At 32.6% G+C, this 22,332-nt stretch overlaps 4 protein-coding genes across 5 annotated transcripts in view; 2 read left to right on the forward strand and 2 right to left on the reverse strand.

Moving 5' to 3' along the window:
• Window positions 1-475: 475 nt before the first annotated feature.
• On the reverse strand, window positions 476-3,764 carry LOC135835556 (uncharacterized). Its single transcript, XM_065349877.1, has 2 exons — window positions 2,598-3,764; window positions 476-2,484 (listed from the first exon to the last, which is right to left on the reverse strand). Exons 1-2 carry the CDS (start codon window positions 2,739-2,741, stop codon window positions 2,182-2,184), a joined length of 447 nt encoding a protein of 148 aa, XP_065205949.1. The 5' UTR covers window positions 2,742-3,764; the 3' UTR covers window positions 476-2,181.
• A 3,235-nt stretch (window positions 3,765-6,999) lies between these two features.
• LOC135835554 (protein-L-isoaspartate(D-aspartate) O-methyltransferase-like) lies at window positions 7,000-9,038 on the forward strand. 2 transcript variants are annotated; one of them, XM_065349873.1, is made up of 7 exons: window positions 7,000-7,188; window positions 7,502-7,581; window positions 7,664-7,800; window positions 7,872-8,097; window positions 8,167-8,252; window positions 8,335-8,510; window positions 8,591-9,038. In XM_065349873.1, exons 2-7 carry the CDS (start codon window positions 7,527-7,529, stop codon window positions 8,607-8,609), a joined length of 699 nt encoding a protein of 232 aa, XP_065205945.1. In that variant the 5' UTR covers window positions 7,000-7,188; window positions 7,502-7,526; the 3' UTR covers window positions 8,610-9,038. The 2 variants fall into 2 exon arrangements, with proteins under 2 accessions (XP_065205945.1, XP_065205946.1); XM_065349874.1 differs by having other exon boundaries at window positions 7,001-7,188; window positions 8,587-9,038.
• Window positions 9,039-9,195: 157 nt separating this feature from the next.
• The window catches only part of LOC135835547 (uncharacterized), a 42,656-nt gene continuing 29,519 nt past the window's right edge, over window positions 9,196-22,332 (reverse strand). The window contains exons 2-4 of the mRNA XM_065349867.1: window positions 15,013-15,099; window positions 12,751-12,802; window positions 9,196-12,667 (exon numbers count right to left, since the gene is read on the reverse strand). Of these exons, the coding sequence (XP_065205939.1) occupies window positions 9,846-12,667; window positions 12,751-12,802 (2,874 nt within the window). The 5' untranslated portion in view covers window positions 15,013-15,099 and the 3' untranslated portion in view covers window positions 9,196-9,845. The remainder of the gene's footprint in view (window positions 12,668-12,750; window positions 12,803-15,012; window positions 15,100-22,332) is intronic.
• Window positions 16,581-19,196, forward strand: LOC135835543 (facilitated trehalose transporter Tret1-like). The gene is made up of 2 exons (XM_065349860.1): window positions 16,581-17,007; window positions 17,630-19,196. The coding sequence occupies exons 1-2, from the start codon at window positions 16,938-16,940 to the stop codon at window positions 19,006-19,008; spliced, it is 1,449 nt and encodes a 482-aa protein (XP_065205932.1). The 5' UTR covers window positions 16,581-16,937; the 3' UTR covers window positions 19,009-19,196.

Raw genomic sequence — 22,332 nt, forward strand, 5'->3', positions numbered from 1 at the left:
CATCTGCTAATAACAGTGTGTCTGAAATTACATAAGTAACCAAATATTCTTCTAAATTACGACATTTGAATGTATTCCAAACCTTCTTGACAAATTCATAAGCTTCATCCCCCATTTTTTCCATATTTAACGCATTATCAAAATCTGATTTTGAGGGTATTTTTGTCTGTTTCAATTTTTCTATATTATCCAAATAATCATAGCAGAAGTAGCCTTTCTTGCAAATTAAATCAAATTTTTCTGGTTCTTGAAAATAGGCATTTGTATGAAATAATTCACTTTTAGGCAGTGTATCTACCAATTTACTCAGACTTGAAGATAAAAATCTATACGAGTCAACAAAACGAATCCAAAAATTATTTGCAATTTTTTTTGAAAAACTTATATAAGTTTCCTCAGTATTTGCTATAACCCTAATATCCCTAGCTGCACCTTTTTTATATCCGTGGAGAATCAAGTGAGCATCATATTTTGATAAATTATGAACAAACACTGGTAAAAAATTAGGGACTTTTGCATATAGGTTACATTTTGAATGGGCTCTTCCTATAACTTTATTTGTTACATGACAGTGATGAATGACAGATTTTTCATCAATTTTAAATTTATGAAGGCAAAGACAGCATTTTGGATCTTTTTCAAATTGTTCAATTTGTGCTTGGGTCTCAAATTCAAATCGATTCAAATGTTCATATTTTTTGTATTTTCTCTCACATTCATATCCAACTTCTTTAATCATTTCAAAAAAAATAGTAGCAGCATTTTTACCTGCATAACAAACTGGATCTTTAGGTTTTTTTATTTTCCCAGATAACTGAGTTTCAAAAACTTTGGAATTTATTAAATAGTAACAAAAAGCGATGGGGTCATGCCTTTGTACTTTCCTAGTTCTTCTATCCTCATCAATTTTGTCATCAGACTCAACAGTTACTAACATAGTCTCAAAATCAGCAAAAACAAGATAGGTAATGGGGGTCTCATACTGAAGATTTCGAAATTTTAAAATGTCATCTTCATTCTTTCCGGTTGGTAATTCTGTTTTAGAGGGAGTTTTAACACTTTTATCAGTACAAAATTTTTTATGATCAATTAATTTTTGTAATCGATTTTTTCCTGTATAATGAACTAAACATCGTTTGCATACTTCTACTGCATGTTGTGAACTTGTCAATTGAGTAGAAACTAATCTACTGAAATTTTTTATCCAAACATAATGGAAATTCTCATCATTTTGCTTTAACATTAACAGATCATAATGTAAATTTTTTTCCATCTCACAAACCTTGATTGGAGAGACTTTTTTCCTTTCATAAATATATACATTAATCGAAACATTCAAATTATCTTTTTCAAACTTTTTTAAATCAGACAAAGTTGCAGGATAGTTTATATTTGTAAAATTAAATTCTATATTTTCTTTTTTCATTTTTTGTTCAATATATTTGTATGATTTGACATTATAAGAATGAGATTTAACAAACCGAGAAAAAATACAGTAGTAGAAGCATTTATGGTCATCATTATTTTGGACATTAATTAAAGCCCTTTTATGTATCAAAGAAGTTGGTGTCTGAATGAATGACCCTCCCTTTTTCATGATATCATTTTTACAAATTCGCACTTCCATTTCAGAAGCGGAATTATAAGCCCACCCTGACCCTCCTCGATTCAATTCGTCATTTTGAATATCTATTTGAGGAAATATTTCAACCTCAATTTTTTTGAAAATATCTTCATTTTTGTAAAAAGTAACACTGCTTGTATTCAGATTAAAAATTTGTTCCTCTCCTGTAATTTTTTTATAATATGCAAATAAATTGCAATTTACTTTAACTGACATTACTTTAAACAAGGCAAGTGTTAAATATTCTGCGAAAGGGGTTTTAATTTTATTCAAAAATTCAATGATTGTAAACTCTGGGTCCCTATTCACGAAAATTAAAGTTGATATTCGATTTTTAAATGCCGTTTTTCCATTTAAAATATAATACCCTAAATTTTTAAAATCTTCACAATTTTCGATGGATTTTAAAAGATGTGATCTTTTAAGTTGATGATTTTTCCAATCACGACGGTTATCAAAAGTTTCCTCACAGGGAATGCACTAATTTTTAAAAAAATAACTTAAAATTAAAATAATTCAAATTTGAAATTTAAAAAAAATTTAAAAAAAATAAAAAATCAAACACCAACCATGAATGATGCACCTTCACCAGAACCACCAGCTCCAGCTCCAGCTCCAGCTCCAGCTCCAGCTCCAGCTCCAACTCCAGCTCCAGCTCCACCTTCATTATCATGGTTACGATACTTTGCTAACAGTCTCTGTTTGGCATTTGAAATTTTCTCATCTTCATAATCAGTATCTTTTGTAATCTTCAACATAATATTGACAGGAAGTCCAGTTTTATCTTTGATCACAGATGTCAATTTTTCCACACCAATGGTGAATGGAAATGCTAAGGTTATGGTTCTTGTATCATGATTCTAAAAAAAATAAAAATAAAAATAAAATGAAAAGAACACTGACCAATACTACTCAAAAAAAATGATAGTTTTATTCAAAAAAAAAAAACAAATTGAAGTAAGTAGGTACTTACAGTTTCTTCTACTTTTACACCAGCATAGTCTCTGAATACAGATAAGTTCAATATTTCATCCAGATCCTCCATGTTCATTCGCGAATCAATCATTTTTATTTTCATGAAGCAAGCAGCAAATTTTTTGGAATTATTAGAAGACATTTTTAATTAATTTTTAATATTTTTGCAAAACAAAAAAATTGAAAATTTTAAAAGTTTGTAGTTTGACAAGTGAGAAATGAAAAACAAACTGTAAAGAACACGAAAATGTGGTATTATCAACTGAAAACTGCACAATATATGATGGACAACATTGTTTACCAGTGCATTATATATCCGAGTGCACAGTGCAGTTTCATCTCCTACCTCCTCTTTTTTTTTATGTATACAATAATTAGCCACCTGCTGAGTCAATCTGTGTAGATGCATTATGATACAGTATCCATAATCAATAAAAAAAAAAACAGAGACAATGCACATAAAATGTATTGTAAAATTTATCAAGTTGCATCTTAGTAATTAAGTAAGTAAGTAAGTTGTTAGGTAGGTAGTATACTTGTACATCATTATTTCATAAACATTAAAAAAAACATCATCATTAACCAAGTACAGTTTTAAAACAAATTTAATGTTACCCATCCTCAGCTACTGCTGTTTCCATCTCTTCTTGTTCTTTCCAGTATATGTACATTCAATCTGGATATTATTCAACAGTTCTTTTCTTTTTACAAATTTGAATCTGACAAATTATTTTCAGTGTTGGTATTTTTTTGGAATTTTTTCTTCAACAATTTCATCAAACCATTTCAAAAATTCTTTTACTCTATCTATTTCTTTACTTGATAAAGATAGATCAAAATTAAAAATATCTCTCAATACACAATCTGCAATGAACTTGTATTTAGTATGTTTGTATACATCATCCCCCTTACTGACATCATTTTTAATATCTTCCCAACTGGACACCCAAAGTTTATCTTCAATTTTGCAACGACATATAGGTAACAAATGCAATAAAATATTTGTTTTCAAATAGATACAATCAATATGATTATCATTGATAAAAATATTTGCACGAAATGATTTACTTTTTTTCTTATGACATGAAATGTCTTTTTTATTTGGAAAATTATATGTTTCAACAATATGCATTTTACAAATTATTATTTTTTTCAATACAATTGATTAAAAAGTATAAACACAACTAACAGATTTCACTGACAAAACACAACTAAAATGTATTCTACATTAACAAATTATTTTTTTTTCACACACACAACTAATTCAAAAACCCATCCTACTTTATCCAATCAAATTGAAATAATTTTTTTTAATATTCCTCTTCTTGTAACATTTTTTCAATCTGACTTACAACAAATTTAGCCATTGATTTACGTATTGTTGATGACATATCACATTCATGAAAATTTTGTTTAAATTTCTTAAGAGTTAATTTCAGACTCAAGTCATTCAATTTAAACAATGTATCTTCACATATCTTACTGAAATAATCATAATCACTATACTTTTTAAAGAACTTGATACTAGGCATGATGTCCACCAATGTATATGTGTCAATGTCATCAAAATCTTCTAATGATTGTAGAATGTTTATTGCTTGTTTATTCAGTTCATCCACATATGCATATTCAATTTGCATAATGTTGTAAGTTGATGCTAAATCTTCAACACGAATCATTAGAACAAACCTATCAAACTTATCAATAATTTTTTGTCTGAATTTATCAATGGTTTTAACAACATCTTGCAAATTATCTTCATTAACGTCCTTCACAATCAAAGTATAAGGATCTTTGGATTGTTGAGTAGCCATCTTATACAAATGTAAAAAAAAATACTTATTAAATGAAAAAAAAAAACAGAAAAAATCAAAGTTCTTAATTGATGAAAAAAAATCACAGCACTGTTCACTACACAACTTGTTTATTAATACAACTGAAATCTGTTCTTGAAAAAAAAAAAAATAGTCATTAATAAATATTTTTCCCTCTCTTCACTAACAAAGTGAAAGGAAATTTTCTCCTTCCATCAAATAATAATTAATTATTATTATTTACCTACTGTTCTCTTCATCTTGAATAAAAAATAAAAAAATAAAAAAATAAAAAAATGACAACTACCAAAGCACCCTCTATGTGGCGGAAAATGGAAGCACTACAAAACAGCTGACTGGTTGTTGCTGTGTGCTGCTGCTAGCTGACTGCTGGAACGCGCTCTATGTGGCACGTTTTGGAACCAGTAGCAGCACACAGAACTGGTTGGTGGTTGGATGGAGTGCGCATGACGTCATAACACAGTTTTTATTTTTTATTAGTACTTTGAAACGGAGCTAGCTTGACTCGGATAGCCTCAAAACTGAGTTCGAGCCTCAAACGGGAGGGTCAAAAATACCCTTGGGCGCTTTGAGTATGCCTAGGCGTCCTTTTGTATACTACTCTCGATTAAAATAATAACGCAATTAAAACTTCACATCATTATCAGATTTTCATTCGGAAGGTCGCTCGAGTCCCAGAAACCCAGTTAGAATCTGCGCGAATAAGTTGACGATGTAATGTAAAAATTACCCCGAGAGATAAGTAAAATTACACATACTGGTAGAAATGCGAACCGTCGAAACAGAAAACCACTAATTAGAAAAGAAAATGAGCCGAAACTTGGTAATAGTTCAACTCCTAAACAAATCTGAATTGTTAGAACGACGAACTCGTTTACGATAGGTATATCCTTTGTATACCCTTTCTCTATTCATTTTAACTCGGTTGCCTATTCTTCGAAGCTTAGAGGACAACTCGACGCGGTGACATTTAGCGAAGGATGATAAATATTTATCAACGTTTCGCCAAGTTTGCAAATTTCATTAGTTGACAAAAAACAACAACAAAACTGCTGCAAGATCTGCGACTGCGATGCCGATGTGCCTCGTAGGCAAATGATTCCTCGGGCTAACTCTTATAATGCGGGTGTTATGGTTTGAAAGCGCCAATGTTGAATGTATTTTATCGACAATAATGTTCTGATTCGAATATAAACTTTGCGGTGCCGGTGTACATTTGTAAAAACACATTCCTTTGAAAAACATGGCAAAGCTTTTAGTTAAATAATCTTTTACAAAAGAATTTACTAATGTATAAAAGAAATGTAAATGTTTGGCTTTTTGTATGATTGCGAAGTATATTCTACACACTTCCACACCGTAAAGGTAAGAAACATTATCATTTTTTTCCCTTTCGTATAGGTACGTACTATAGGAGCAGTTGCGCCGTTGAAACGACCCGTTACAACATACATAAGCACTTCAATTTATATTTTCAATTTGTAATTAAAAATTCGCCTGTTGAAAACAAAAAAGGGGAAATAACCTAATTTTCTTAAATACCTGCATCAGAATTAACACTCGCTTCAGCGAACTTTATTCAGTGCTGGTTGTAATTAGTTTTCACACCTCATCATTTTTAACCTTTCTTCGCGAGTAAGTAAACGCATACTTATTCTTATTGAAGTGGAGATGTTGGCGTTAGAGGTGAATAATGAAATCTTGTAATCACTTTCTGAAGTTGGTACTCGAATTAAGATGACATGGGCAGTGGGAAGGAACTAAAGTGAATACTCGCCAGCAAAGGTCACTCAGAGACCAAATTAATGCTTAATAACTACGTCCCTACTGGTCCCTACCTAGCTAATGATTCTTCTTTATTATTATTGGCCGAGTCATCGTCCATCTGAAATTTACCTTATAGTTAGTTCTGCGGTCTGAGTCTCTGAGAATATAGCTCTGCCTCGTTTGTCTCACTACTGCAACAAAAATTCAAAATTCATTCGTAAATGTAGGTACTAAGTAGTAAGGACTAGATTAATTAATTATTATAGTAGATGCTTACCTACTCGTTCATTAAATAGCATTCATTCGCCTACGTAGTATTTTCATTTTTCAGGCTTCAACAACCTTCAACAAAAAAAGAAACTACCTATTACCTAATTACCTAGTGAGGTACCTTGATGATTTGCTGTATTTATTGCATTTTTATTTCAATTTTTATAATTATGATGAAAAGAAGTGGTATCTAATAGATTGTTCAATCAAAATTTCGCCCTCAAAAATCATGTCGTGCAACTTTTTCGATCCCAAAAAAGATTCAGCCAGTCAGCCTTGAGTTGATGTTGATTAAGATTGAGTCAATTTCATTCAGATTTCACTTTTCAGCCAGTCAAATCAAATCAGCTAAAATATTCTAAATATTTTTGATATTTTTTGAAAAAAAAAAAAAAAAAAAAAAAGTAATTGTTCAACTTTTTCCTACTTATTTTGCCATTTTTACCTACTAAAAATAGTATCAAAAAATTAACACAGGAGCGCTAGCAAAATGTTCTGTAATTTTCATTATCAATTTTTTTTCAAATTCGAAAAAAATGAATTGATAACGTTGAGGCGCGTTGCTCCTTGAACGAATTTTATTTTTCAATTAATTAACAATTTTTACATCATTTGCTATTAAAAATGCACTTTTGAAGCTCTTCCTGTACTCATTTGATGAATTTTTCATAGCTCCATTCCTACAAATACAAACATCCAATTTCACTGTTTTTATTGGTAAGTTTTAACTTGATAAGTTAAATTATCACGAAGTCGTTGAGATAATTAAAATTAATCAACTTCTCGCTCTCTCTGGATATCTGTTTAATTTGTGCGATTTATTGCAACGTGTGGGAGTTTAGAGCGAGTACTTACGGTAAAAATTGAACTATTCTCTGTCCAAATTAACCCATTTATTTGATAGAAACTGAAATATCCCTCTTCTCTTTCGCATTCGCTTCTGAAACCTTATTCTATTACATTTGGATGATTAAATGTGTAATAAGACAACAATTATTAAAATTTCTATTATTACTGCTTCGTTCTGTAGCCTGGGGTTAATACTAAATCAAAATATGGCGTGGAGTTCACACGGTCGTTCGAATTTGGATCTAATCAAAAACCTCAAAGGTAAGAATCGTCGTATTTTTCACCATCTTTCTACTCTACCTACATGTAATGCATTCCCCTAATACGGTATCTTTTTCCACAGCTAATGGTATCATCAAGTCAGAGCGAGTAGAAAATGTAATGAAACAAGTTGATCGTGGAAATTATATAACACATAACCCATACATGGATTCTCCTCAAAGCATTGGATATGGTGTAACTATCAGTGCTCCTCATATGGTTGGTAATTTTCATTTAAATTTTATTCAATCATTTTCATTATGTTAATTATGAATGTTGGTTTGTTGTAGCACGCATACGCTTTAGAATTACTTAAGGACAAATTAGTTTCCGGTGAAAAAGCTCTAGATGTTGGTTCAGGATCAGGCTATTTAACCGTATGTATGGCTTTAATGATTGGAGCAAATGGCAAAGCAATTGGTATCGACCATATACCTCAACTAGTGAATAAATCAATTGAAAATGTTCAAAAAGATAAACCGGAATTATTATCTTCAGGGAGACTCAAATTATTAGGTAATGTTGTGTAGAATTGCAATTTTTATTTTTGTCGCCAAGCTTACTAATAATGTTATTCATTTCTAGCTGGTGATGGAAGAGAAGGCTACGTACCTGAAGCTCCTTACAATGCTATCCATGTTGGCGCTGCATCTCCATCATTACCTGAGAAGGTAATAAAAAGAAATTAAAGCTTGCATGTTGAAATGTACGTAACTGTCAAAAAAAAAACTGACAAAAATATATTATGTTCAGTTGGTGAGCCAGTTAAAACCTGGCGGCAGATTAATCGTACCAATAGGACCAGCAAGAGGAAGTCAATATTTAGAACAAGTCGATAAAAAAGAAGACGGAACCGTTGTTAGAAAACAATTAATGGGTGTTGTATATGTTCCTTTAACTGACAAAAAATCGCAGTGGCCGTCCGGCAGGTTGATTTTTTTATCATTATTTGATTTCATATTTTTGAGTATACCTATTTTTAATAATTCTTATGTCATCTTCTAGGGAGTAATTGCCAGATCATCTAGTCACGTGAATTAGTTTGGTACCTCTTGACGAAGGCAATCTAATATTCCTCATTAAAAGACGTATTCCCGGATGAAATCTGTCTCTAAATGGTTAAATTTTCAGTATTTTTGTGATCGTGTCTTCATTCTGTATTTGTGTTTTGTTCATTTTGTTATCGTATGTAGAATGTGCAACGTGTTATGATTCCTAATCTAAACTCCTTGATTAGTAGTTTTTTTCACTAATTTCTGTATTAATTCACATAAAAATGATTTTGCAGCTTGCGAAGAAATATTTTTTGTTTTATTTATATTATTTTTTGAACGTGATAAGATCGTGTCTTACTTCTTAAAGTTATTGTGCTAATTATTTATTTATTTATTTTCTATAGTGACAATAACAGGACCCAAAGTTTTCATGTTCACTTACTAATAAAACGTTGAAAGAAATTTATTTTACCTATTTTGATATTTGATTCTAGGAAGAACAGGCATTGCTTGTAATTTACTTCGGAAAAGCAAGAAAGCGTTGTAAAATTCAGCAGATGATGAAGTTATTTCTTTAAAATGAAGTTTTGTTTCCAGTTTGGTATTCAATATATTGGAATACTATTTTTGAAAATATTTTTATTCAATATGACGTATAAATTACATATTTTTGCAACTTAAATCTCTATCAGATGTTTCTATTATGTTAGATTTTTTAATACGAACGTTGTTAATATTTATAGAAAATGGAATATAGATAATGAACTTATGAATCTAGAACTCCAAAAATCAATACGTCATACAGACAATCCTGAAAACAATTGCGATCCATTACAATTCCGTTACGTAAATTTCACATTAAAAAAATCATAGGTATATAATAATAGGTAATAATAAATTTTTATATAAAAAAGATGAAGAATTTAAATTTAATGAATTATAACACTATTATTAATTTTGTCGCCATTTAATCATATCTTAGCCGCATGCTAAGGCTTTTGCATTTGAAAATAATTACAAAACTAACAATAAAGCAAAACGGACGATTCGTCTTGGACGATTGGTACTGAGAAACACAAAGACAATATTATCAAAAAAATGTAAACTTTTAGTTTAAAATTATTAACAACGGAACAAAAAAAAAATATTCTACAACATTAAACACAATGGCGTTAAATACCAATTTACTAGAGAAATCTTTTCTAATAATAAAATTCTTCTATTTCCTTAACAACCTAGCTTTGGAAGACAATCTATGAAAACCACTCTTCATCGCGCATCGTGGCTGTAATTCGGATTATCGAAATATTTATCTGGATCGTATTCGGTATCAATTTGATATCTACCTTGATGCGGTAAGAGTACACAGGATGGACGGCAACCGAGCATATTTAATTTATTTTCTTTACTCAAGCGTGGACTGTTTTCAATAGGATTACGTGTTATGTCACAGAAATCAGTGAAACTTTCGTCTTTAGGAACGAAAAATGCCGGAGGAACTTCGCTGCTAGGTTTTAATATTGAACTAGAATGTTGAGTGTTGTCGAACCACGACGTTGACGAATACTTCCGATCGAAATCTTCAGAAAATATCACGTTTAGTGATTCGCAAGTCGACTCGTTGATTTTTTCGTGCGGAGGTGGTTTAATTTTTTCACGAAATACATCTGGGATCTTGAAAGTATACGTCGTTAAACGTTTCTGTATTAATTTATAAAGCGTGTACAAAAGAGGACTTATCATTCCGAACATGCAAATAGCTCCTACGATAAGGAATATATAGAATTCGATGTCGTCGTGTTTCCTATCTATTACTCTGGCTGTTTGAGGCAAACTGTTCTGTACAGATTGTTGAGATTTTAAGCAGAGTAGTTGCACTACGTGATATTCTTGTCCCGATAGTTCCAGTAAAGTAGCGTTTGTTTCTGCTAATTCGTGAATGGAACCGATTTTTTGATGCTCTTCTACATTTACTTCTTCGTTAACATTTACAGGGGATTCGTTAGCTGGTAAACTAACATTTACCATTAGATTTGGAGGAACTACTAAAATAGCGTTTATTCTAATATCATTGTATTCTAATGATAATCTGGCTGCTAGATTCACTTTTAGGTATTTTACAAAATCTTCTTTTCTCATTTCGGCTATTGTGGAATTTCCAGCCAAAAGAAGAACGAACCAGTGAACATCGTCGTCCTCTGAAAATAATTCATTGATGGTGTCTTCTAAATTGACATTTTTGCCATTATTTAGATCAGTCCAATTGAAAATAGTTTCTTGAGGCTCGTTATCAGTTAAATCACGATCGACTCTCAGTAGCTGCGGTTCGTTTGATTTACGATTTTTTGATTTATTTTGCAATACTTCAACGAGATTGGTAAATGTGAAACTTTTCAAAGTAACTTTCACATCTCTCGAATCTTCGATATTTATTTTAAAATTTTTAACTTTATCATCGAGATGCGTATTACCGGGTAAATTCTCTTTGTAATTACTGAAAAATTTCGCTACCGGTAAAAATAGTTGTTGAAGAGATTTTTCCACCAAATTTTGGAATTCTTTTGCTGTTTTGTTTTTGGAATCTGCCATTCTATTTTTATCATCGATCACTTTTGAGCTAGGAATTTGATAAAATTTTGTCATAGGAGGGTAACTTTCATTTGACAAATCTTCAACTTTATTGGAATACGATTTCACTGATATCTTTACCGGTTGATCTCGAGTCAAGTTCTTTGCGTTGAAAGGCTTTGCAGAATTTTCATTTTGTACCAAATCATTGAATATCATCGTGTCGGGGAAAAAGTTCTTTTTCACTATCGGTAAAGTGTACTTCTTCAATGGTTGGTAAGTTTCTTGGATTTTGTTTTGTTTTTCAACATTGGTGCGCGGTTTGTTAGTGATAATGGATAGAGTGTTGGATTCGGCAGATGCTTCGCGAGGCGATTCGTCCACATTCAGATCTCCAACAGAATTCGATGTTATTCCGGCGCTCGATTTGGTGGAAAGCTCTTGCAGATTTGGAATACCAGCTGGCATAGAATCAACGGCAGCTACGTCTTTAGTCGATTGTTCCTGATCCTGATCATGGCTTGCGATGGGTAAGTGAGTTACATTGTTACTGTTCCATATACTTTCTGGAGCTTTGGTGACGTTCTGCGAACTCATCACAGTTCCAGGGTCTACAGATGTGATACGATCTTTTAAAATATGCGTGTAAGTTGACGAGAATGTGTCATTCGGCGTGTTTGTGACACCACTAGCGTTGAACTTCTTCGGCGGCGCCTTGGAGTACATTTTTTCGGTGGATGGTGGAACTGAAGATGAACTGGAATCTGCGACGCTTCTCCAACCTTCTTTATTATCCGGCTTTAGAATACCATTTGAAATTAAAAGCTTTGTAAACGAATCGTCGTAATCGTAGGATTGTTTTTGAGCCGGCTTTTCCTCCGTTTCCGGTATACTTCCGTCGCTGTAAATGCTGACTACTGGTTTCGCCACAATGGGCGATGTAAAAGAGGCGAAATTCTCGTTGGATTTGTTTTCGGATCTCGAATACAGTCTAGTTGGAGAACTAATATTGGGTTTTTCAAATTTACGAAAATCCGGTCTCCTAACTGAAAACTTGGTGACACTTTGTTCTGGCATGGTGTTGACTGAAAACCACGTCGAGTTGTGGTTACTCTTTAATTTCGTTATTGCGGTGAAGTTATTTCGAACTGGGGTAGTCTTATTCCAAGAGCTGCTCGCGTTTAATGGTTTCGTCACTAAATAAGTTTTATTTCTCGACACATTTTCTACCAAGGAGTTATTTTTCGTGAAGTCTGGTCTGGTAAACAGTTCAGGTTTTGGCGAAACCACCTGTTCTGCTGGATTATCGTACGGGCTGTCGTTTTGTAACGAGGTTAACAATACATTTGAACCATTTAGCAGCATGTATTCGAAATGTTTACCGCCGGAGAAATACGTGTCGTGTTTTTGAATGTTGCTATTGGTGCGGCCGGATGATTCCTCGTTCATTTGCAGCGTACTTTCGGTCGGTGCTTTAAGAGGGTGGGTTGCTTCATTGCGAAATGTCGGCGTGTACCCGTGCACTGAAAACATTCATTTTATTAATCAACAGAAAATGGTTTCGTTTTGTGTACTTTTTATGAGAACTTGGTGATTTTCATCTTACCCAGTGACAGAAAACTAACGATGAACACCAACGTGAATTGAGATTCCATCATCTGAAAGAAAAATACGTCAGATTCTCAGATTAAGATTTGCATTTTATGATACGAGTACTTATCCAAAAAAAGTTCTTTCAATGCTTTTGCATTCTCAGGGTGCTCATTAGGGTGTACCTTAATCTAGTCAAATTAGCTCATATAAGAACTCATACCTGGAATAAATTAGGGGAAAATTTTTTTTTGCGCCAAAATGCTCAGGATGGTGTCCTAAATGACATACTAAAACCCACCCTAAATCCGCGTGGTGCTTCGCCCCCAGACCCACATTCGTGCCCCCAAAATCAGTTTTTCGCGATTTTCTCCGCCGCATTGCATTTTAGCGAAAAATATGTGGAAGATAAAAGAATATACGTCAAATTTCCGATCTAATGATGTATCAACTTTCTTTGTATGTTCAAGGGGGGGTGGAACCACAGCCATTCAAAAAAGGGGGGTTTCCTGAAAAATACATAAAGGATATAGACGCCTAAGGGGGGGGGGTGAGATGGTCCCCGAAAGCGTTCGAGTTGATATCAGCATGGAAGGTGGATACGATGGAGAAACTTGCGCGTGAAAAATTTCCGATCCACACCCCCTCCCCTTTTTGGGGACCCCCCCCCCCTTTTCTGAAATTTCAATAACACTTTTCTCAGTCCCATTTTAACCGATTTTGAAAATTTTTCTGGAAGTTATGTATATCCTTAGTACTTAGGTATCCCCACAAAAATTTTCAACCCCTCCCCTCATATTTACCCCTCAAAACGGCGTTTTTTTCATTTTTTTATGCCTATTAACAATCAAGATTGCGAGGTACAATTTTATAAACACGTTTTTTGGATGTATTTTTGACCCCCAAACATCATGCACTTCTTTCGAAATTTTTGCTTTGGTGCACCATGCTGAAAAGTTGAAAAAATGTGTCTGGGGGGGGGTGATTTTGGAATTTTGTGAAACATGAATATAAATGAACGTAGGGTGTCGTTTTCTTATGATTCGATATCACTGAGCACGAATATGACGTCAGATTTTGTTTTACACTCACACAGCCCCTCCTCAAAAAATTTGTATAGATATGAATTTTTCATTTTTTTTTTGTTGATTTTTTCAACTTTGAGGGGCTTTATAGGTAACCAACATGATTTGGGAGACCGGGGGAAGGTTTTTCTTAAAAAAGTGTTTATTCAGAAAGATTCTGCACATAAATAAAAAAAATTCAAAAAATTTCTACAGACATCAATTTTTAATATTTTTTTTTATTTTTCCCAAATTTGAAGAGCTCCATGCAGAGAGCCAAAATCATTTGAGGTTCCAACAATGGTTTTTTCTTGAAAATGGGGCTATGTAGAACAATTCTAATGTGTAAATAAGATATTTTCATCAAATTTTCCATAACTTTGATTTATTATCATTTTTTGTGATTTTTTCAACTTTGAGGGGCTCCTTACTAGGGAGCCAATATGGTTTGAAGAGCCGGGGAACTTTTTTTCTTAAAAAGGGGATTATTTAGAAACATTCTGGCGCAGAAACAAAGAATTTTCATGAATAGAACTTTTCTTTGGTTTTTTTGATTTCTTCCTTAGGGGGGTACCGGCACCACTTTTTTCTACAGATAGGGGAAAAATAAAAAATAGGGAATTATTTTTTCATCTGAGGTCATGTTTTGGGGGGGGGGTGGAAGCTACAAAATTCGAACTTTTCAAAATAAGATACAGCCTAGTGCTCATACTTGATTATGTGGGTAGGTACCTACTACCTATGTTAGAATGATAAAGGTACTTTGACTTAGACACACTTTTCGAGCTGAAAAAATGAGGCTTTTACGAGGTTTTTACTCATCATAGGAGATAGGTAGGTAGGTAGGTAATAGATAAGATGAGTGTATGAGAAGCTTGGGGGTAGAAAGATGTGGATACGGTACTGGATACCGCCAATGAAGGATGTTAGATAAACATGTTGCCTATCTGTTGAATTGAAGAGGCTGGTGCATAATTGAGAAAAAAGTTGACGACGTCTCATCAAAATTCAAAATCGGTCCAATTTTTGAAATTGTTCTCGAATATTTTCAATTTTTTTCTATTGAGACACTTTTTAAGCGAATCATAGCTAATACTACATGATACATCAGTTTACTATTCATACTGATTTTTCAACACCTTGCTTAAACGAAGACTACTTCATCTCTTCTCAATCTGTATTTAACAAGTCATAAACAAATGAATTTTTATTACCTACTAAATGTTCCAATGGAATATCAGCCACTTAAAAGACACTCATCTGATACTATTTCCCGAATACTTCAGCCATGTAAAAGTTATCTGCAAACAGAACAAAAATAATAAACAATTAATAAAAATAACGATAAAAATTACACACGGGTTACAAGTATAGGTATCTTTAATTACGAATATCCGTCGATAAAAAATGAATTTTGAAAAAATTCAAAATAAATCGTGCATTATTTTATTGAATTTTTTCAGATAGCATTTCCTACTATAAAATTAATTTCTAAAAAATTGAACTTTTTTCTCAATTTCACCTCACATTATTGCGATATGACGCATTTGATGGTTGATTTTCATGCTTATTGCAAATGAACATAATGGTGAAAAAAATATTCAGAGGTGACCTGTGTTCGTGCAGATAGTTGAAAGACAGCTAACTGTTTGTATACAGATTTAAAGATAACTTAATCGAAATTATGAATGTATTACGATGATCTAATTTTAGAATCTGAACGTACAAGTTTACGTATTTTTTAAGGAATACCTACTTAACTAATGTAGGTCGTTTAAATTGCACAATTATTGATGGAATGAGTTACCTTAGCTTGTTTACGAGTCCAAATATCATTCTGTATTCATCCAATGTGAAATAATTAATGAATTTTTAACATTAATTCATAGAAATACTTGTGAATCAAATAAGGTAATGGTATTTTAATTGAAAGTTAATGAAGTTACGAAAAAATGAATTTTATTGCTGTCGTCTTGACGAAAAAGAGAAGGAAAAGAAAGATCGTGCTTTTACTCTGTAATTCCTTGAATAATAAGAAAAAATCTTTATAAAAAACTTTCATTCGAATAAACATCCTGCGTCTATGAAATTTCAGTCGACGGCATTTTAAAGAGCAAGGTGGCCAATCTGTAATTTTTCAAGAGAATTTTCATTTTTTTTTTTTTTTTTTAATTTTAAGTACAGTCTGAGTCTATTACTTACACATTAATTAAAAATCAGGTAGGTATTAAAATTTGACAAAGGGGGAATTGCATTTTGCTGCCATCATTACATTTTTTTAGTGAGGCACTTGATGAGTCCAAATCTTTCTCGAGAGAAGGAGGGAGAAAAAAATACTGGGACTCCCAGTTCCATCGTCGTTTTCTCATTTGAATACGACCTTGAATAAATTCGTTATCGTTCGCTTTCTCTGCACTTTTAACGAATAAAATGCATAAAATTCAGTTCCATTTCCACGATTGCAATCCAACATTCATTGCAACTTTTCCCAGTATTAAAATTTAAAAAAATTAGTGAACGAAATTCCATTCCATATCTTGTACGAGTAGGTATCATATCTTTGGCCTAGCAAAGCGTTCCTTTATCGGCGTGAAAATTATCTCGGCGGCTTTCAACACGAATGAAAAAGCTGATAACATTATTTTCGGTTCTTTTCACGTCATTGATCGGAAAATCGTAATCACAATGTTGCAACAGAGGAAAATTCGCGTGAACCAATTAAATTGAAAATTGATTTACGATATTTCCGTGATAAACTTGAACTCTTCTGTCAAAATTTTAACACCTAACTATGCCCAAAATAAAAAATATGTATCAAAATCGTACATCGGTTCAAACTAATTACCTACTTAATCCCACATGTTATAAAAATTGGTTTGAAAAAAATTATAACACGTAATTATACTTAATTAAAATTCTCGACGTTATCAATGAAAAAAAAAGGAGGTGATAGAAATCACCTATAATATTGATACAGAATTCGCCTAATTACTCGTTGATTAAACGCTAATGGGATAAAGCTCGCTAAAGAGTTGGTAATTGTGTTTTTAGCATTTCTAGTTGCTCTCTTCGCGTGACTTGGTTTCATTTTTTAAAATAAGTTTCGTGATGATTTAAAAGTGACGGGTGTGCTTTTAAAATGGCAAATTTGGCCGACGAGAAGAAAATTAAAAGGGATGGCATCCGACAGGTCATCAGCTGTATAGTTGGTAAGTAATTTGATTATTATTTTTAGCTTAATAACGTGGCTATACTTAACGAAAGCTGAGAATTTTCGGATGGTTTGAAAGTTGAAAATATCCTGTTTAGGAATATTTTTCATTTTTTTTTCTTTTTTTGTGAGAATTGTAATTTGGAAACTACGTTTTATTTTATTTTTATTCGTTTGGTGATCTCAGTACGTAGGTACATAATTCTATTTGTGACGATGATTATAGCCTATTCATTTGAATAAACGATTAAATATCTAGTGTACCTATCTACATATAGGTGTTTGATTGTAATTCGATCATAAAAAAATGTGTACTTTGTACAGGGTGATTTTTTTCCTTAAATGATACGAGATGCTTTCACATACAAAAACGTAACGCGGAACTTATTTTACATCACATCGTAAATTATCTCAGCTCAGCCTATCTTAAAAAACACAAAAACTGATTATCTGATTATGGCATCATTATTTCTGTCATTTTTTGCTAAATTATGGTGTAATTTACCTATCATTTTTTCATCAGAATTTGTTTACCAAAAGGTCTGTCTGTTTTGCAACCACTCGAAATATTTCTGATCTAACGAGTACATCAATTAATAATATTTTTCTTCCGCTTGCAGTTTTCCTTCCAGTGATGTGCGGAGGCATAGCCTCAGGATGGTCCAGTCCCACCGAAAAATACCTCAGAAACATGACAGAAACGTGGAAAGATTGCCCCGAACTGAATACTACAGCTTCGGGTTCATTAACTGAAGAAGAATTTTCATGGGTTACTTCGGTTTTATACTTCGGCGGAATGGCTGGTTGCCTGATATGGAACCCGATAACCGAAACATTCGGTAGAAAAATTGCCGGATATATCGTTGGTCTTCTGCAAACCTCAGCTTGGGCAGGTATTCTATACAAGACGGATTTCAAAATACTCCTAATATGCAGATTTCTGTTGGGTGTATCAGTCAGTGGAGGTTTAGTAGTCGGTATGTCTTACACGAATGAAATAACCAGCGCAAGATTAAAAGGTCCGATGAGCTCCTTAGGAGCAATTTTCCTCAACGGCGGATTCCTCGTGGTATACCTTTGCGGATCGTTTTTTCCTTACAACGTACTGAACACAATTTGCTTATCGTTTCCTATCGCATTTCTTCTCATGTTCTTCAAACTACCGGAAAGTCCGCTTTATTTATTAATGGATAACCAAGAGCAACGAGCCAAGGAATCATTCATGTGGTTTAGAGGCAACAAAGAGCACAAAGTTGGTAAAGAAATGGCTGCCATACAAGCTTCTCCTGCTTTCCAATCACGTGTATCTTTCAAAGATTTATTCACCTCGAGAAGTACAACTGCTTCGGTTATCATAGCGATGATGTTATTATCCGGTCAGCAGATATCTGGAATTACCATCATCACCAGTTACACGGAGTTGATTTTTGGCAAATCTGGGAATAAGATCTCGCCGTCGTTTTCTACTGTTATAATGGGCCTGATTCAAATATTCGGTTGTTGTATTCCTGGTCTATTGGTTAACAGGGTTAACCAAAAATTATTACTAGTCATATCGTACGTATTAGCTGCGATGTCGTTGTTTGGAGTTGGAGTTGCATTCTCGTTACTTGAACGAGGCTACGATAGTAATTTCATAAAGACTTTGCCTTTTATTGGTGTGTTGTGTTATATTTTAAGTTTTACCACAGGTATTGCTAATGTACCTTTTATTATTTTTACTAGAATATTTGAACCCAAAGTGATGAGCTTAGCTATGAGTTACGGTCAATTGGCTGGGAGTATAACGGCTTTTTTAACTGCTAAATTATTTTTCACTCTGACCGACAACTTGAAATATAGTGGAACTTTTTACTTTCTTGGCTCGTGTTGTATAATAATGGCTATGTATGTTATGAAGTTTATTGATGTTGGACGTTCTCCTCTTCCTCGAAAACAAGAAATTTCGGTGCACATTGAAGACATTGAAAAAAGTAAACAAGAGTTAATCGTTAATTAGAGTTTACATTTTTTCCTTTTTCATGCTCAAAAGGTTTGTTTTTTGTTCTTTTTTTTGAAAAAAAAAAAATGAAAAAAATTGTTAGTCATTATGAGAATTTTGTAATAAGACTTTTTAAATTATTATTATTTTTTACGTATTGAATGTGTAAGTATTCGAATTGATAAATAAAATGATTTTTTGTTTAAGTTATGATTTTTAATTTTTGAAGTTTGGTTTGAAGGAAGCGTTACTTGATGGAGGGCAATGACCCTGAACTTTTTCAATTTTTTTCTTACTAGACGCATCGAACGATTCAACGAAAAAACAGTTCAAAAGGGTTTACAGTTTGTGAAAGTTTGTTATGTATTTTAATTTTTTAGGTACGTAATTCAAATGTAAACGAAGACAAATTCTTCGATTTCCACAATGTAAATAAAAAATGAAGTTCTTTGGCAAACTTCGAAAAAAAATGATGATTTTTTTAAGCATGCAAGATAAACATTGGTGCTTTTTGGACATTTTGGCAAAAAAAAGCACAAATTTCTTGGTAATTTTGGCAAAAATTACGACCATTTGACTGTTTTATCAAAAAACTACTTCTTGAGAACTTTGACGAAAAAATATTCCAATTTTTCGTCAACTCGCTAAAAATTAACACTCTGATATTTTGATAAAAAACGGGAACTTTTGGACAATTTTAACAAGAACGGGATTTTTTTTAGCAATCTTGGATGGAACAGGACTGTTGGGCAATTTTTGCAAAAAAAGGTTCCTTTTGACAATTTTACCAAAAAAATGGACACTTTTTTACTATTTTGGCAAAAATTGACTCTATTTGACATTTTTCTCCCTAAAATTGACACTTTTTTATAGCTTTTCCAAAAATTGGCATTTTTTGACTTGGGTAAATTTGGCAAAAAAACACAACTTTATGAGAACATTTTTTTAAAAAAGTACTTTTGTTTGGCATGACTAAAAACAAAGAATTTCAAAAAAATTAATTCGACTCAACGTACCTATACGTTTTACATTTCGTATCATTTAGTAAAATTTATGACAGCATTTCGCAGCTATTAAAACGAATGAAAATCATCACAAGCGTTCGCTAGTGTTTAATGAGTGCAATAAAAAATTTACCTACATACTTAATGGGAAAACATTTAAATTCCAACTGTTCGATTTTTTTCGAGTTAATGGAATTTCGAACAGCTTGGGAAGATTTTTTCACCATCGATTTCACAAAGTAAACATATTAAAATCTGGCAAAATAATGGATTTGTTTTTGAAAATTTTTGTTTATTCAGAATTCACCAACTGTTATTGTTGATGACTATTCAGTATTCACACATCATCAAAACACATCTGGTCTTTTTATTATGTATTTCACCTGAAACCAATAATTTACAAATCGCAGTTCGCATATCGATGACGACCTTATGAGAGTTCTGAAAGTCAAATCAAGCCATTTTCAAAGCTACGTATATGTCATCAGTGTCATCACTATGAAACAAATCGCGAAATTGCGCCAATAAAAAAGAAAAATTATCAAATGTTTAGCAAAAATCAAATAATAATTTTACATATTTTTTAGATTTAATGTAACATCTGCTCGATAGTTTCAGCAGCTATGAAAACAAATGAGTGTCAGCACGTGATCTATAGTTTACGATTAAAAAATAATAAATTACTACATCATATGACAGAAAAAAGATTATACATATAATGGAAAAAAGCATTGCTTGATCATGATTTTGTGAAAGCTTCGTTATATAGTGAAAATCACACATAGGATTATCATTTGAAGTTCATCTCTGTAAATTGCAATTATTCAAGATGGCAGAGAAATTTATCAGTATATTCTGGATGCTATCGTGCCTTTTTCTATGTGTATCGGCTATTTGTGACTTGAAGTTGACCGTAGAACAATATAATGCTTTTGCAGGGTAAGGTGGCCTTCGTAGTGTACCTACTTAATTATCAATTATTTTGCTTCATTTTTTTTTTTATTGCAGCTAGTGGATCTTTTTTTTAAAAATCAGAATGTCCAATCTTTCAGAGAAATTAATTTTCCCAAATTTCCTAGCTTATGGCCAATTTTTCAGCTATTCACCAAGGTAGTTAGTTGATACAGGAGGAGAGAGCGGGTTCATCAAAAAATTTTCAAACGTCGTCAAGAGCGAATTTCATCAACGAGATTTGACCATTTCTTTTGACCAAAATTTGAAATAGGTAATCTGAGGATTGAGGATTTTCTAATTCGAAAATACAGATTTCCAAAATTTTGGGGCATTTGACCCTCCACCACTCCATTTTCTCATCCGTTCCAAGACCCTTATTTTTGTGGTCAAAAAATTCTTCAATCAATAATGCGGAAATATGCCCGGTTTTGAAAAATATTAAGGCACAAAACTTCTCCAAACAAGTCTCTATGAGAATAATTTTATTTGCAACCAAAAATTACATATGTACTTATAGGTTACGATAATTTCTGAAATGTTATCTTTTTTTCGGTTAACCTCACAGAAGGAAATGAGGGAAAATCAATTTGAATGACCATTAACCCAATACCCGGATGTCATGTGACAAAAAAATTGATCAATCTTAACCTTTATGAATATTTTAGGGTAGATCCTACAAAACATTGCGAGTGTGAAGAAGATATCAAGAACGAATGCATTAAAATTGGTAAAGCGATAGGCTTCACAGACGGAAAGTCAGATTTTTTGTCTGGCTTTCCATATTGCACCTCGAAGGCAACTGGTATTTTTCAAGATTGCAGTGGAGGAACAGTTCTGAAACATATCAGCGTTCTCGTTTGTATGTGGAGTAACAATAGACCTGGCGAATATTTAATTTTGGGTAAAGGTCAAGCTGCTAATCATGTGATGAGTTACATTGGTGACGATAAATGGTATTTGCATCCTTGCAAAGATAATCAATATAATGGCAATTAACCGAGTATTGGAGACAAGCTGAAAATTGATAGCTTGAAGATGTTCTTTATTGCACCTAATTTTAGAATACTTATATCTATACTTTAGTCAAGTTTCAATTATACATATGTACACAATACATATTGCATGATCGTTGATCTTTGTCAGATTTATAATTTTGTCGAATTTCGGGGATTTTAGATCACTTTCAAATTGATGAAGTAACAATATTATTATGAAATTTTTTTCCCATTCATAATGAATTAGATTTATTATTCAGAGGCTAATTGTGAAAAATGAGTTTTTTGCATTTTTAAAGGTATTCCGATAGGTGAAATTTTTTCGCTGAAAAATCCTCACTTTCTTAAAGAATTTCTGAAACGTGGCGTTATTCATGTCTCATGAATGA

Source organism: Planococcus citri, chromosome 2 (assembly GCF_950023065.1).
Source record: "Planococcus citri chromosome 2, ihPlaCitr1.1, whole genome shotgun sequence".
NCBI lineage: Eukaryota > Metazoa > Arthropoda > Insecta > Hemiptera > Pseudococcidae > Planococcus > Planococcus citri.

Coding starts and splice junctions, on each gene's coding strand:
- LOC135835543 (XM_065349860.1), top strand. CDS start 16,938: ATGGCAAATTTGGCCGACGAGAAGAAAATTAAAAGGGATGGCATCCGA. Junction 17,008..17,629: donor GGTCATCAGCTGTATAGTTG/GTAAGTAATTTG, acceptor TTCCGCTTGCAG/TTTTCCTTCCAGTGATGTGC.
- LOC135835554 (XM_065349873.1), top strand. CDS start 7,527: ATGGCGTGGAGTTCACACGGTCGTTCGAATTTGGATCTAATCAAAAAC. Junction 7,801..7,871: donor CTATCAGTGCTCCTCATATG/GTTGGTAATTTT, acceptor GGTTTGTTGTAG/CACGCATACGCTTTAGAATT. Junction 8,098..8,166: donor AGGGAGACTCAAATTATTAG/GTAATGTTGTGT, acceptor ATTCATTTCTAG/CTGGTGATGGAAGAGAAGGC.
- LOC135835556 (XM_065349877.1), bottom strand. CDS start 2,741: ATGTCTTCTAATAATTCCAAAAAATTTGCTGCTTGCTTCATGAAAATA. Junction 2,485..2,597: donor GTGTAAAAGTAGAAGAAACT/GTAAGTACCTAC, acceptor TATTTTTTTTAG/AATCATGATACAAGAACCAT.